At 48.0% G+C, this 16725-nt stretch overlaps 1 protein-coding gene across 1 annotated transcript; it reads left to right on the top strand.

Moving 5' to 3' along the window:
- Positions 1-968: 968 nt before the first annotated feature.
- LOC143927263 (uncharacterized) lies at positions 969-16442 on the top strand. Its single transcript, XM_077451267.1, has 4 exons — positions 969-1059; positions 12486-13019; positions 14887-15627; positions 16295-16442. Exons 2-4 carry the CDS (start codon positions 12492-12494, stop codon positions 16340-16342), a joined length of 1317 nt encoding a protein of 438 aa, XP_077307393.1. The 5' UTR covers positions 969-1059; positions 12486-12491; the 3' UTR covers positions 16343-16442.
- The last annotated feature ends 283 nt before the right edge of the window (positions 16443-16725 follow it).

Raw genomic sequence — 16725 nt, 5'->3', positions numbered from 1 at the left:
TGGGAAAAATGCGTTTTTGCTGACGTGTTTTAACATCCAAGCTTTTTCTGACACGTTATATAACAATGAGTATTTTTTTTTTTTTTGCTAGAAATTTACTTAGAACCCCCAAACATTATTATATGTTTTTTTTAACCACTTTAGCCCTGGAAGATTTACTCCCCCACCTCTTCCTGGCCAGGCCATTTTTTCCGATACGACACTGCGTTACTTTAAATGACAATTGCAGTATTATTTGCACAGCGATTTTTCAAACACAATTTTTTTGGGGGGGATACACTTTTTTTTTTTTAATGGTAATGCAAAAATAAAATAAAAATAAAAACACATAACCCAATTGTTTGGTAAAATATAAAATATGCGTTAAAATTGCGCATGGGCGTGAAACGGCTACAAAAAAGGCGTACATTTTAAAAGCAGCAGTGTAAAAATAAATGAATTAATAATGAAATTTAAAAAAAATATTTAAGTGACCCCCCCCCCCCCGTTCAATGCAAACAGCGATCGTCCCACACATGTGAGGTATCACCGCGATTGTCAGATTATGGGCAGTAATTCTATTACCAGACCTGCTCTGTAAATCGTTTTATAAAAACGGTACTGTTTAATCTGCTATAAGGGAACAGGAGCTCTCTGTCTATTTTTATTTTTATATATATATATATATATATCTCACAGTCCCGTGCATATAGGCCCACATTCATAAAACTGTATGTATATATATATATATATACACAGTCTCATGTATAATATATATATATATATAGTCTCATGTATTATATATATATATATATATATATATATATATATATATATATATATATATATATATATATATATAGTCTTGTGTATATAGGCTCACATTCATAAAAATGTTTTTATATATATATATATAGTTTTTTTTTTTATAGGGTTACAACCCCTTAAAGTAAAAGAAAAAAAATTAATCGTTTTGTTTTTCTCTCTGCAGATTTAGGAGTTATTCTAGACTTATTTTGAGCGTTTGAAAAAAATTTTCAGAGTTAGATTCTAAATTTATTGTCAAGACAGATCTAATCAGTAAGTATCTTTTTGTACCCTTATTATATGTGCTCTTTAATATATAAAATTGTATAATTGTCTTGTTTTCTTAAAGTGGAAGTTCAGCTAAAAACAAACTAATGTTAAAGTGATTGTAAAGGTTCCTTTAGACTTACCTGCTCTTTGAAGGGGTTTTGCACAGAGTGGCCCCGATCCTCCTTTTCTGGGGTCCCCCCCAGCGGCACTCCTGGCCCCTCCTCTTAATCGAGTGCCCCCATGGAGAGCCGCATTCCATGTGGGGGGGGGGCGCCCGTGCAGGCTCGCTCCTGAGTAGTGATGGCCGAACGGTTCGCCCGGCGGTCGTTTCGCGGCGAATTTCCGACTTTCGCCGTCCGCGGGTTCGAACGCCTTTTTCCGTCGTTCGCCCCGGCGGACTTACGTGTTTAATGTATACAAGAACTTTAACCTTTCGTGACACGTTTATCATGTGTTACAGGACAACCAATTGAGACATGACAGCTCATGGACACTTGGACATTCCCCCTAACCTATAAATACACCCGATCCGGTGGCCATTTTACATTCTTTCTTCTGTCACTGTAGGGAAAGGATCCTGTGTGGAGTAGGGACAGAGAAAACGCTAGCTATTTGGTACACAAAAGTTCTTTTCAGGACTGGTATAGGTGTTAGGTCAGCAGCCTGAGTTTCTTTTGTCAGTTTAGATAAAGGGACAGAGCGCTGTATGCTGCTATTTTAGGGACAGCTCAGCCAGATTAGTCTTTCTTCATCATCATCATCATCATCATCATTAGCTGTTACTATCAGGTCCACAAAAGAGCTGTTCCAGCTAATCGTTCCAGCCTACTCTTTTTTGCCAATTTGTATAGGGACAGGCAGGAAGCAGTGTGTCAGGCAGTGAGGATAATTTTAAAGACTTGCTGTTACTATTAGTTCCACAAAGGTTCTTTTCAGGACTGGTATCAGTGGTACGGTAATAGGCTTGTACACGTATAATATTCTTTCTTCCAAATATAGAAAGAATATTATACTTGACTGCTGCCCTTCTGCTGCAGTCTGCTAATCATTCACAACTCACTTGTTCCACAAAGCTCTTTATCAGGACTGGTAACTTGGTCTGTCTAGGGTGCTACGGTACATAGGCTTGGGTGCGGTACAGTCTGCTGTTCTGTAAGGACCGCTATCGGTCCACAATACATAGGGTTGCCGTGCACTACTGCTGACCGCTGCCCTATACTGCAGCAGTCCTTCATTGGTATAGGGACTGACGTACAGTCTGCTAATCACTAACACACAACCTGCTTGGTCCACAAAAGTTCTTATAAGGACTGGTAACTTGGTATAGGGTGCTACGGTACATAGGCCTGAGTGCGTTACAGTCTGCTGTTCTGTAAGGACCGCTATCGGTCCACAATACATAGGGTTGCCGTGCACTACTGCTGACCGCTGCCCTATACTGCAGCAGTCCTTCATTGGTATAGGGACTGACGTACAGTCTGCTAATCACTAACACACAACCTGCTTGGTCCACAAAAGTTCTTATAAGGACTGGTAACTTGGTATAGGGTGCTACGGTACATAGGCCTGAGTGCGTTACAGTCTGCTGTTCTGTAAGGACCGCTATCGGTCCACAATACATAGGGTTGCCGTGCACTACTGCTGACCGCTGCCCTATACTGCAGCAGTCCTTCATTGGTATAGGGACTGACGTACAGTCTGCTAATCACTAACACACAACCTGCTTGGTCCACAAAAGTTCTTATAAGGACTGGTAACTTGGTATAGGGTGCTACGGTACATAGGCCTGAGTGCGTTACAGTCTGCTGTTCTGTAAGGACCGCTATCGGTCCACAATACATAGGGTTGCCGTGCACTACTGCTGACCGCTGCCCTATACTGCAGCAGTCCTTCAGCGGTATAGGGACTGACGCACAGTCTGCTAAACACTAACACACAACCTGCTTGGTCCACAAAAGTTTTTATAAGGACTGGTAACTTGGTATAGGGTGCTACGGTACATAGGCCTGAGTGCAGTACAGTCTGCTGTTCTGTAAGGACCGCTATCGGTCCACAATACATAGGGTTGCCGTGCACTACTGCTGACCGCTGCCCTATACTGCAGCAGTCCTTCATTGGTATAGGGACTGACGTACAGTCTGCTAATCACTAACACACAACCTGCTTGGTCCACAAAAGTTCTTATAAGGACTGGTAACTTGGTATAGGGTGCTACGGTACATAGGCCTGAGTGCGTTACAGTCTGCTGTTCTGTAAGGACCGCTATCGGTCCACAATACATAGGGTTGCCGTGCACTACTGCTGACCGCTGCCCTATACTGCAGCAGTCCTTCATTGGTATAGGGACTGACGTACAGTCTGCTAATCACTAACACACAACCTGCTTGGTCCACAAAAGTTCTTATAAGGACTGGTAACTTGGTATAGGGTGCTACGGTACATAGGCCTGAGTGCGTTACAGTCTGCTGTTCTGTAAGGACCGCTATCGGTCCACAATACATAGGGTTGCCGTGCACTACTGCTGACCGCTGCCCTATACTGCAGCAGTCCTTCATTGGTATAGGGACTGACGTACAGTCTGCTAATCACTAACACACAACCTGCTTGGTCCACAAAAGTTCTTATAAGGACTGGTAACTTGGTATAGGGTGCTACGGTACATAGGCCTGAGTGCGTTACAGTCTGCTGTTCTGTAAGGACCGCTATCGGTCCACAATACATAGGGTTGCCGTGCACTACTGCTGACCGCTGCCCTATACTGCAGCAGTCCTTCAGCGGTATAGGGACTGACGCACAGTCTGCTAAACACTAACACACAACCTGCTTGGTCCACAAAAGTTTTTATAAGGACTGGTAACTTGGTATAGGGTGCTACGGTACATAGGCCTGAGTGCAGTACAGTCTGCTGTTCTGTAAGGACCGCTATCGGTCCACAATACATAGGGTTGCCGTGCACTACTGCTGACCGCTGCCCTATACTGCAGCAGTCCTTCATTGGTATAGGGACTGACGTACAGTCTGCTAATCACTAACACACAACCTGCTTGGTCCACAAAAGTTCTTATAAGGACTGGTAACTTGGTATAGGGTGCTACGGTACATAGGCCTGAGTGCGTTACAGTCTGCTGTTCTGTAAGGACCGCTATCGGTCCACAATACATAGGGTTGCCGTGCACTACTGCTGACCGCTGCCCTATACTGCAGCAGTCCTTCATTGGTATAGGGACTGACGTACAGTCTGCTAATCACTAACACACAACCTGCTTGGTCCACAAAAGTTCTTATAAGGACTGGTAACTTGGTATAGGGTGCTACGGTACATAGGCCTGAGTGCGTTACAGTCTGCTGTTCTGTAAGGACCGCTATCGGTCCACAATACATAGGGTTGCCGTGCACTACTGCTGACCGCTGCCCTATACTGCAGCAGTCCTTCATTGGTATAGGGACTGACGTACAGTCTGCTAATCACTAACACACAACCTGCTTGGTCCACAAAAGTTCTTATAAGGACTGGTAACTTGGTATAGGGTGCTACGGTACATAGGCCTGAGTGCGTTACAGTCTGCTGTTCTGTAAGGACCGCTATCGGTCCACAATACATAGGGTTGCCGTGCACTACTGCTGACCGCTGCCCTATACTGCAGCAGTCCTTCAGCGGTATAGGGACTGACGCACAGTCTGCTAAACACTAACACACAACCTGCTTGGTCCACAAAAGTTTTTATAAGGACTGGTAACTTGGTATAGGGTGCTACGGTACATAGGCCTGAGTGCAGTACAGTCTGCTGTTCTGTAAGGACCGCTATCGGTCCACAATACATAGGGTTGCCGTGCACTACTGCTGACCGCTGCCCTATACTGCAGCAGTCCTTCATTGGTATAGGGACTGACGTACAGTCTGCTAATCACTAACACACAACCTGCTTGGTCCACAAAAGTTCTTATAAGGACTGGTAACTTGGTATAGGGTGCTACGGTACATAGGCCTGAGTGCGTTACAGTCTGCTGTTCTGTAAGGACCGCTATCGGTCCACAATACATAGGGTTGCCGTGCACTACTGCTGACCGCTGCCCTATACTGCAGCAGTCCTTCAGCGGTATAGGGACTGACGTACAGTCTGCTAATCACTAACACACAACCTGCTTGGTCCACAAAAGTTCTTATAAGGACTGGTAACTTGGTATAGGGTGCTACGGTACATAGGCCTGAGTGCGTTACAGTCTGCTGTTCTGTAAGGACCGCTATCGGTCCACAATACATAGGGTTGCCGTGCACTACTGCTGACCGCTGCCCTATACTGCAGCAGTCCTTCATTGGTATAGGGACTGACGTACAGTCTGCTAATCACTAACACACAACCTGCTTGGTCCACAAAAGTTCTTATAAGGACTGGTAACTTGGTATAGGGTGCTACGGTACATAGGCCTGAGTGCGTTACAGTCTGCTGTTCTGTAAGGACCGCTATCGGTCCACAATACATAGGGTTGCCGTGCACTACTGCTGACCGCTGCCCTATACTGCAGCAGTCCTTCATTGGTATAGGGACTGACGTACAGTCTGCTAATCACTAACACACAACCTGCTTGGTCCACAAAAGTTCTTATAAGGACTGGTAACTTGGTATAGGGTGCTACGGTACATAGGCCTGAGTGCGTTACAGTCTGCTGTTCTGTAAGGACCGCTATCGGTCCACAATACATAGGGTTGCCGTGCACTACTGCTGACCGCTGCCCTATACTGCAGCAGTCCTTCAGCGGTATAGGGACTGACGCACAGTCTGCTAAACACTAACACACAACCTGCTTGGTCCACAAAAGTTTTTATAAGGACTGGTAACTTGGTATAGGGTGCTACGGTACATAGGCCTGAGTGCAGTACAGTCTGCTGTTCTGTAAGGACCGCTATCGGTCCACAATACATAGGGTTGCCGTGCACTACTGCTGACCGCTGCCCTATACTGCAGCAGTCCTTCATTGGTATAGGGACTGACGTACAGTCTGCTAATCACTAACACACAACCTGCTTGGTCCACAAAAGTTCTTATAAGGACTGGTAACTTGGTATAGGGTGCTACGGTACATAGGCCTGAGTGCGTTACAGTCTGCTGTTCTGTAAGGACCGCTATCGGTCCACAATACATAGGGTTGCCGTGCACTACTGCTGACCGCTGCCCTATACTGCAGCAGTCCTTCATTGGTATAGGGACTGACGTACAGTCTGCTAATCACTAACACACAACCTGCTTGTTCCACAAAAGTTCTTATAAGGACTGGTAACTTGGTATAGGGTGCTACGGTACATAGGCTTGAGTGCGGTACAGTCTGCTGTTCTGTAAGGACCGCTATCGGTCCACAATAGATAGGGTTGACGTGCACCACTGCTGACCGCTGCCCTATACTGCAGCAGTCCTTCAGCGGTATAGGGACTGACGTACAGTCTGCTAAACACTAATACACAACCTGCTTGGTCCACAAAAGTTCTTATAAGGACTGGTAACTTGGTATAGGGTGCTACGGTACATAGGCTTGAGTGCGGTACAGTCTGCTGTTCTGTAAGGACCGCTATAGGTCCACAATAGATAGGGTTGACGTGCACCACTGCTGACCGCTGCCCTATACTGCAGCAGTCCTTCAGCGGTATAGGGACTGACGTACAGTCTGCTAAACACTAATACACAACCTGCTTGGTCCACAAAAGTTCTTATAAGGACTGGTAACTTGGTATAGGGTGCTACGGTACATAGGCTTGAGTGCGGTACAGTCTGCTGTTCTGTAAGGACCGCTATAGGTCCACAATAGATAGGGTTGACGTGCACCACTGCTGACCGCTCACCTATACTGCAGCAGTCCTTCAGCGGTATAGGGACTAAGAGTTTTGTCACAGGGTCATTTAAAAAATGACATGCAGAGGAAGAGGCAGGCCCTTCCGCAGGGGTGGTAGGGGTAGGGCAGGAGCAACAGGCTTGAGCCAAAGTGGGAAGTTGCAGAAGGTGCGTTCAATTACTTTAAAGGATGCACCAGACTTGGTTGAGTGGCTCGCTCAGCCTTACTCTTCTGCACCCTCCTCATCCTCTCGATCTGCACCCTCTTCTTCACTCTCTGCTATGTGCACCCCCAAAGACACTACCACCAACAACACGACCACCACCACCACCACCACATACCTTCCGCTTGAGTCACTGGAATTATTTTCCGATCCATATCAAGAGGACATTTCTGATGCGCAGCCACTCTTGGTATTGGATCAGGAAGAGGAGGTAGCAACAAGCGCTACTCAGCAGTCTGACGCCAGTACCCAGATCAGCCCAAGGAGGAGGTTGGTCCCCGGTGTTGCTGCCTACTCTACTTATAGCGGTGGGGAAGGTGACGTTGATGATGACGTGTCTAGTGATGTCACGTGGGTGCCCACAAGAGAGGAAGAGGAGGGGAGTTCAGAGGGAGATATGGACCAGCAGATAGGGAGGAGAAGCAGCAATGACTTACATTGCACAGCAGGGACAAAGCAGACTGCAAATGTATCAGGAGCGAGTCATCGACCATGTACGGTCACATCTGGCGCTCCCAGGACACCGGCACATGGCTCCGCAGTGTGGGCTTTTTTTAACGTGTCCGCTGCTGACAATAGCGTTGCCATCTGCAATCTTTGCAGTCAACGCGTTAGTCGCGGTAAGCCCAATACTCACCTAGGGACGACCGCCTTAAGAAGGCACATGAGCAGCCATCACCGAGCCCAGTGGGAGCAACGGAACACACAAAGCCACACTGCAGGCTCTCACCGTCCAGCCTCGTCTTCTACTTCTCCTTCTCCTCTCTCCTCACAATTGTCCTCCACTCCACCTTCCATCACGCCAAGCTCACATTTTTCTGCAAAAAGGCAGGCTTCCGTGGGCCTAATGTTTGAGCGTAAAAAAATGATGACGCCGGATAACCCTCTTGCCCAACGGTTGGCGGCTGGCTTGTCAGAACTCATAGCCCGCCAACTACTGCCATATAAACTGGTGGACTCGGAGGCCTTTCGCAAATTTGTGGCCATTGGAACACCACAATGGAAGGTCCCAGGAAGGAAGTATTTCTCAGAGAAGGGCATCCCAGAGCTATATGGCCATGTTCAGCGGCAAGTGAATGTATCTCTGGCACACAGTGTCGGTGCCAAGATACATCTGACCACAGACACGTGGTCTAGCAAACACGGGCAGGGAAGGTATATCAGTTTTACTGCCCACTGGGTGAACCTTCTGACGGCCGTCAAGCATGTAACCCGTGGCACCCGTGTAGATTTGGTTTTACCGCCACGGATTGCATGCAGGCCTGACTCTTCTTCTCCTCCTCCTACTCCATCCTCCTCCCTCTCCTCCTCAGCTGCCTCCTCCTTTTCCGCTGCTAGCGTCTCTTCCACTGCACCGCCCAAGCTCCCCAGAACCTATTCCACATGCCAGGTGAGACGTTGCCATGCCGTGCTGCGTCTGTTGTGCCTGGAAGCAAAGAGCCACACTGGCCCGGCACTCCTTTCAGCTTTGCGTTCACAGGCAGATGAGTGGCTAACACCGCTCAATTTGACAGTTGGTAAAGTGGTGTGTGACAACGGTGCCAATCTGCTTAGCGCATTGAAACAGGGCAAAATCACGCACGTGCCGTGCATGGCACACGTCTTAAACTTGGTCGTGCAGCGATTCCTTGTCAAATACCCTGGGGTCCAGGACATCTTGCGGCAGGCAAGGAAAATCTCGGCCCATTTCAGAAGATCTTACACGGCCATGGCTCGCCTTGCTGACATTCAGCGGCGACACCATCTGCCGGTCAGACGTCTTATTTGCGATTGCCCGACGCGATGGAACTCAACCTTCTATATGCTTGATAGGCTGCTCCAGCAGAAACGTGCAGTTAACGTCTACCTGTATGAACTCTGCGAAAGAAACGGTTCTGGGGAGCTGGGTTTTTTTTCACCGCGCCAGTGGCTGCTCATGCGCGACACATGCAGACTTCTGCGGCCATTTGAGGAGATCACCAAACTGGTCAGTCGCAGCCATGGCGCCATCAGTGACATGGTACCTTATGCCTTCTTTCTGGAGCGTGCATTGCGTCGTGTCATTGATCAGGCTGTGGAGGAGCAGGAGCGGGAAGATGAGGAAGTCGCAATGCTGGATGAATTCCCAGGGGGGGCTACTCTATCTGAGACAAGTCAACAACAGGAGTCTGATGAGGAGTCAGAGGAGGATGGTGCCGGGGCGGATGAGCAGGAGCAAGAAGAGCATGCTTTAAACCTTTCTGGGATCCCTGTTGTGCGAGGATGGGGAGAGGAGAATGAAGAGGACGACATTATCCTGGATGATGAGCAGGAGCCAGGCCACCACACCGCTTCCACTTTAGTGCAAATGGGGGCCTTCATGCTCCAGTGTTTTAATAGGGACCCCCGTATAAAAAGCATGAGGGTCAAGGACCAGTACTGGGTGGCAACGTACTTAGACCCCCGGTACAAACACAAAATGGCGGAAATGTTACCGCCGTCGCAGAGGGCTGTCAGAATGCAGCACTTCCAGGCCTTGCTTCGAGAAATGCTGCATTCTGCTTTTGCGTGCGCTGGCAGAGGAGCAATTCCCACTCCCAGAGAAGGATTTGCGGGTACCAATCCAACAGCGCCTGCAAGAAGAGGCCGGTTTGAAGATGTGTTGGTGACTTCGGATATGAGGTCATTCTTTCAGCCGACCCATCGACAGGTGTCATCCGGATCCAGCATCAGGGAACGCCTAGACCGTCAGGTGTCCGACTACATTGGGTTAACGGCCGATGTGGACGCTCTGAGGAGTGATGAACCCCTAGACTACTGGGTGGGCAGGCTTGACCTCTGGCCAGAGCTTGCCCAATTTGCAATCGAACTGTTGGCTTGCCCCTCATCCAGTGTCCTGTCCGAAAGGACGTTCAGCGCAGCAGGGGGGATTGTGACCGATAAGCGTACTCGCCTAGCTCACCACAGTGTTAACTACCTCACATTTCTAAAAATGAATGAGGCATGGATCTCGGAGGAATTCAACACATGTGATCAGTAGACCATGTATATGTCTATAAACAATTTTTGGAATCAAGCACACAGACCTTCTTAATTCATTTGGCTCACTTCCCTGACCCAAAAAAGCACACCGTACTATATGCCCCTACCCTCCTCTTTGAAGAGGTTGAGCGGTGTCATATTTCTACTGGGGCTGCTTATTATGAGGGGTTCCCACCATCCCTGTGCTGTGCTGACTTCCTCCTGGGTGTTCTTATTATGAGGGGCTCCCACCATCCCTGTGCTGTGCTGACTTCCTCCTGGGGGTTCTTATTATGAGGGGATCACACCATCCCTGTGCTGTGCTGACTTCCTCCTGGGGCTGCTTACGGTGCTGCTGTCAGCGCTGTATGTCACGGAGCTGCTGTCAGCGCTGTATGTCACGGAGCTGCTGTCAGCGCTGTATGTCACGGAGCTGCTGTCAGCGCTGTATGTCACGGAGCTGCTGTCAGCGCTGTATGTCACGGAGCTGCTGTCAGCGCTGTATGTCACGGAGCTGCTGTCAGCGCTGTATGTCACGGAGCTGCTGTCAGCGCTGTATGTCACGGAGCTGCTGTCAGCGCTGTATGTCACGGAGCTGCTGTCAGCGCTGTATGTCACGGAGCTGCTGTCAGCGCTGTATGTCACGGAGCTGCTGTCAGCGCTGTATGTCACGGAGCTGCTGTCAGCGCTGTATGTCACGGTGCTGCTGTCAGCGCTGTATGTCACGGAGCTGCTGTCAGCGCTGTATGTCACGGAGCTGCTGTCAGCGCTGTATGTCACGGAGCTGCTGTCAGCGCTGTATGTCACGGAGCTGCTGTCAGCGCTGTATGTCACGGAGCTGCTGTCAGCGCTGTATGTCACGGTGCTGCTGTCAGCGCTGTATGTCACGGAGCTGCTGTCAGCGCTGTATGTCACGGAGCTGCTGTCAGCGCTGTATGTCACGGAGCTGCTGTCAGCGCTGTATGTCACGGAGCTGCTGTCAGCGCTGTATGTCACGGAGCTGCTGTCAGCGCTGTATGTCACGGTGCTGATGTCAGTGCTCTGTATTACGGTGCTGCTGTCAGTGCTCTGTATCTCCTGCACCCTCTTGTTTGCCTACCCTGGTCCCTGACCTTCCCTCTCCTCCATTGCCTTCATTAGCTCCATAGTCCTGAATTGTCAGAACAATTTCCCAAATAAAAAAAAAATGCTTGTAGTTATCGATCCCAAATTCACCTCATACATGTATTATGCTATTGTCCAGGTGGTGGGACTACGTGCTACCCCCTAATAATTACCCCGTGGCCGCAAATTCGACCTAAAGGTTTGCGAAATTCGCCTCCCATTGAAGTCAATGGAGCCCGCGGCGAACGGTCGTTTTCGCGAACGTTTGTGCCCGTTCGCGTTTCGCGTTCGCGAAACGTCCCGTCGGAAGTTCGTCCATCACTACTCCTGAGTGCTGCTGTGTCTATTGATACAGGCAGCAGGACTCAGCCCCCCCCCCATCAATGCTCTGGCCCCTAATCTACATGCCGGACGCATGGTTTTCAGTGGGGTGTTGTTTTTTTGTTTTTTTAGAAGCACATGATTAGAGCATAAAGCTCTAATTGACCTAAAAAAAAGGGTGAGCTCACCCACTTGTGTGGCAATAGTGAATTAATATTCGCTTTTTGTCTTCCTGAGTCTCCTCTCAGCCAATCAGTACTCAGTTCCTGTGACCTGATTGGCCAGGGAGTCTTAGGACTCCCTGACCAATCGTGTCGCAGGACTCACTTCCTGTTCCCCATTGAGGTTAATCGACGGGCCGGTTTTTCATTCCCCCTGACTACAAAGGTAATGCCCTTATCGCCGCCGTCCCTTCTGTCTTCCACATGTGGGTGGGGGGGGGGGGGTGTTGGGTGGGTCGATCACTGCATTCCCATCTGTCTCCCGTGGGTTGCGGGGGTTCGATCGCCACATTCACGTTGTGGGGAGGGTAGGAATTCGTTTACCGCTCCCCCCCCCCCAATATATTAAGCACCGGCCACCACTGGTGTAAACCCAATATAGACATAGTCACCAAAGTGCCCCATTTACACACCTCCTGAGCACAAACATTACTTTAATATGCATAAATACTATAGATGGGGCCTAAATGCTGGGGGGGGGGGGGGAGAGTAGACCTGCTCCGACTCATTCCCACCCCCTTTTTTTGTTTTTTTTTGTTTAGATCCTTTAAAACTTTTTGTAATAGCTAAGTCACCAACTGATTAGTGACTCTTTTAAAAAGTGTAATATAATTTTCACCGAAAATAACGAACCTTAGAAATATTTGGAAATACTTTCCCCTCCCCATCTAAAATTTTAAACAAAAAAGTTTTGAGCGGCGTTCCACTTTAACTTTTCTATCTCACGTCAACTCACCATATTTTATTTATTTTTTTAGGTAAAAATGCAAAACGGAAAGGAGATGTATCCGACTGAGGAAGTGTATCAGTCTAAGGAGGAGTTACAAAAGAAGAAAGAAAAAGCGGACAAGGTTAGGGCGGAGTTAGCGAGGATGAGGGAAGCAAGGAGGAGGAGACAACGGGAGAAAGACAAAGCTGGGTGGACACTCAGGGAGACGGAAATGAGGTTGAAGGAGGAAAAGGAGAGAGAGAAAGAGAGAGAGCTCCAAGAGAAGAGAAATAAAGTGGCTGCGGTAAAGGGCAGGAAACCGACAGAGGCTGTGCCAGTCAAGAGAGCCCAGAAAGGCAAAGATCTCGGCAAGAAAGGACACGACATGCGAACCGCTTCCCGTACCATATCTGGAGTGGTGTCCTTTAGTAGAGCGATCTCAGCTGGTTCCGAATATTCACAGAGAGGGTCCAAGGGGAAGGTAGAAAAAACAAAAGAGAAGGAAAGAGCAGAAATTGAAGTGCAACAAGGAGGAATAGGGAGCAGAAGTGATGAGAAGGCTACATACAGCCAGCCCAGCATAGTAAGTATCCCATAATATTATAATGCTTAGGTAGTTATGAAAACGTGTACAAGAGGGCACGTGCGCCTTGTGCATTACCTCCAAAATTGTTTATTTAAAATAAAGTAATATACTCAAAAAGCAGATTAGAATCAAGCTAGACAATAGCAGCAAGTGAGATGGGCACTGAAACGGGGGTCTGTCCCCCGAAACGCGTTAGTTCCTTCATGATGTGGCGTCGGTCGTGATGCCGATCTCACTTTCTGGATTGCTGTTTTTGTCAAGGCTTTTGTAAGTATATTACTTTATATGATATTTAAATAAAATGATTTTGGAGGGGATGCGCTAGGCCAGGGGTAGGCAGCTTCGGCCCTCCAGCTGTGGTGAAACTACAATTCCCATCATGCCTCTGCCTCTTGGGAGTCATGCCTGTGATTATCAGGGTCTTGCAATGTCTCATAGGACTTGTAGTTTCAAAACAGCTGGAGGGCCGAGGTTGCCCACCCCCTCCACTAGGCATTTGCACCCTCTTGTACATGTTGTTACATTTTTCTGAAGATTGCCCGGTCTGAGGAGGGCGACATCGCTGAAATCATTAAGTGCCACGGCCCCTGGGTGTAGTTCCTTGGTCTGAGTGCTGGATGGGCTTTTTTTGCTTAGGTAGTTATAGTTAAAGTGAGAAACAAATTGTCACCCCAGCTCCACTGCTAATATAAAAGTCCATGGACTGGGATCCGGTGCTCTAGCCAGGACGTTCAGGCCCCACAGATACGATACTTAAATCAAGAAGGCTGGCAACTCGGATGCTCTTGAATGAAAGTACTTTATTAGTTACATGGGCACACGGGTACAGGCTCTACACTGACGCGTTTTGGCTAAGAAGCCTTCATCAAAGCGTTAATGAAGGCTTCTTAGCCGAAACGTGCCAGCTTATAGCCTGTACCCGTGTGCCCATGTAACTAATAAAGTACTTTTATTCAAGAGCATCCGAGTTGCCAACCTTCCTGATTTAATTATAGTTAAAGTGGTTCTAAAGGCTGAAGGTTTTTCACCTTTAATGCATTCCATTTTTTTTAAATAACAAACATGTTATACTTACCTCCACTGTGCAGCTCATTTTGCACAGAGTGGCCCCGAACCTGCTCTTCTGGGGTCCCTCGGCGGCTGTCTCGGCTTCCACCTGCAAGTACGTCTCGCGTTCATGCGAACTCTCTCGCATGGTGAGAAGCACTTCCGGGCTCGCTCCTGTGATACAGCCGCTCACTGTATCACTCGGCCCCGCCCCCCGCACCTCGTCATTGGATGTGATTGACAGCAGCACTAGCCAATGGCTGCGCTGCTTTCAATCCATCTACTCTAGCCAATCAGCGGGCAGGCTGAGTGGCGAAGAGGACGTCCGGGGCCAACGCAGGACTTTCGAGGGGTCAATTAAGTATAACGGGGGGGCGGCACTGTCAGGTGTTTTTTCACCTTAATGCATAGAATGCATTAAGGTGAAAAAATATTTACCTTTACAACCCCTTTATATATTTTTTAAAACCCTGCAATGTAAAAAGGCATAATATGCCAGTATGCATCGCCACTCACAGCAGCGCACTGTGTGGCTGGGCAATCTTCTGGGACCCGTGACGTGTCCCAGAAGATTGCAGGGAAGGGGGAGAGGTGAACTTCCTTTCCGGCACCAGGGGAGGAAGTGGGAGCTGGGTGCCTCTAAAAACAGGGTACCCGCTCCTACCCCAAAAAAATTACATGCCAAATGTGGCATGTCAGGGGGTCACCATCACTTGAAGCGGAAGTTCCATTTTTGGGTGGAACTCTGTTTTAAAGAAAGGGTAGAGTGACAAATCTGTACTTCTACTTACCACCTTGTTTTTTTTTTTCCCTATAGGCTCAAATGGAGAGGAGTGGAACTGACAAAGGGAAAACGTTCCAGGCAAGTGAGCTGGGCAAGATAAAACAGACAGGGCCAGGTGAGGAAATGAAAGAGAAGCGGAAAGAGGAAGCACAGGAAAGAGAGGAGAAAAAGGAAGTAAACGAAGCGAAAAACATCCGGCTGAATGAGCTAGGAGAGAGAAAGAAATCCCGTCCAAGTGACGTTGAAGAAAGCACGGGTGAAGGAAGCAAATGCACGGGGGTAGGAAGCAAATGCACAGGGGAAAGTGTCATTGAAGAAAGTGACACTAAAACAAATGATGGGGAAGGAAGTGACGTTGCAGAAAGCACGGGGGAAGGAAGCAAATGCATGGGGGAAGGAAGCAAATGCACGGGGGAAAGTGTCATTGAAGAAAGTGACACTAAAACAAATGATGGGGAAGGAAGAGACGTTGAAGGTGCAGGGGAAGGAAGTGAAGGAAGTGCAGGGGAAGAAAGTGAAGAGCGTGCAGGGGAAGAAAGTGAAGAGCGTGCAGCGGAAGGAAATGAAAAGAGTACAGGGGAAAAAAGTAAAGCGGTAGAATGTGAAGGGAAAGAAAAGTCTAAAAAAGTCAAGACTACAAAAAAGAAATGGAGAAAAATTTTTCTGGGCTGTAATTGCACCGCACGTCCTGTAAAACAACCCACCAAGAAAACTCGTTGCTGCAATGTACTCATGATTTTACTTCTGGGACCGCTGTGGAAGTCGTGCATGAAAGTAAGTACCGTGTAATATTATACTGCTTAGGTAGTTACATAGTTAAATAGCTGAGGAAAGACCCAGGTATATGCAATACAGTCTCTCACAAACTGTAGCAGTTTAGGACTAGAGGAAAGAAGAACAAAGAGCTCTGGATAGTTGGAGGTCGTTCTTCCTCATGAGGGGGGGTCACAATTACAGTTGATAAGAAGTTGTCCAGTGTTAAATTGGAGATCTGTAATGAATGCATCTTTCCTTGTGAATTGGTGGTGGATAGGTGATTGGCGATGGCCGAATCTTCTACTATCGCTTATTCCAAGGGTAGGAATAGTGATTAGGAAATGTTCTAGTTTCTCAGCAATGGTTATTCAGCCTGGTCAAGGTGTCGAGGATCCATTAAGGGTCTTCCCTCATGACCCCTAGTAAATAACATCCTCCCCTTTTGATGTTTATACTCTTAAGGTAATAATGACACTGAATGAACATGTAGAAAGGGTTCCTATACCTTTGGCTGAATTCTCAGCCACCTATCAGGCCGACCTGATATGTAAAATAAATAACCAGGTCCTATACTGAGAAGTATTGCAGAAGTGACAGGCTGTCTGTTATGTAACTGAAAGTTGATAGTCCTATTATAAAAGTCCTATTATATCCACTAATCAATCCTTTTCTTCTCTTTCCACAGCATGCCTGCACCTGTAACTGCGCCTGCACGTGCGAAAATCTTGACTAATCAGAACACAGTGAGGCAAAGTGTTCTGAGTAACAGCAGGACCCAACTTCAGTTGGGACAGTAAATATTGGGGGGGGGGGTTTGTTTTAGGAGAGGAAGAACAGGTAAGATTTGTTCTAGGAGGGGAAATATTGGGGTGGGGGGGTGGGGTGGGGGGGGGGGGGGAGTTGTGCTAGGAGTGGTGGGCTTCTGGCCCCCTCCCCAAAAGAGGAGATTCGCAATGACAATGGCTGTTCCAAGTAAGGAGATGATGGCTATACGGCCAGCAACACCACAATGGGTAGAGTAAATCGCTGAAATGCTCTCCACTTGAAACATCAGCTAACCAAAGGCACCTGAGGCACCTCTAATTACAGGAGAAGGAGGTCATCTGTGATTATCTA

The sequence above is a fragment of the Lithobates pipiens genome, unplaced genomic scaffold, assembly GCF_037356315.1.
Source record: "Lithobates pipiens isolate NorthernLeopardFrog02 unplaced genomic scaffold, aLitPip1_a1.2 Scaffold_23, whole genome shotgun sequence".
Classification (NCBI taxonomy): domain Eukaryota; kingdom Metazoa; phylum Chordata; class Amphibia; order Anura; family Ranidae; genus Lithobates; species Lithobates pipiens.
Note: the sequence above shows the minus strand (reverse complement) of the source record. Positions and strands in the feature narration are given on the sequence as shown.

What these genes read in the sequence shown, in the direction of transcription:
- LOC143927263 (XM_077451267.1), top strand. Translation starts at nt 12,492, where the DNA reads ATGCAAAACGGAAAGGAGATGTATCCGACTGAGGAAGTGTATCAGTCT. An exon ending in CATACAGCCAGCCCAGCATA is followed by an intron (nt 13,020 to 14,886) that starts GTAAGTATCCCA and finishes TTTTCCCTATAG; the next exon opens with GCTCAAATGGAGAGGAGTGG. An exon ending in TGTGGAAGTCGTGCATGAAA is followed by an intron (nt 15,628 to 16,294) that starts GTAAGTACCGTG and finishes CTCTTTCCACAG; the next exon opens with CATGCCTGCACCTGTAACTG.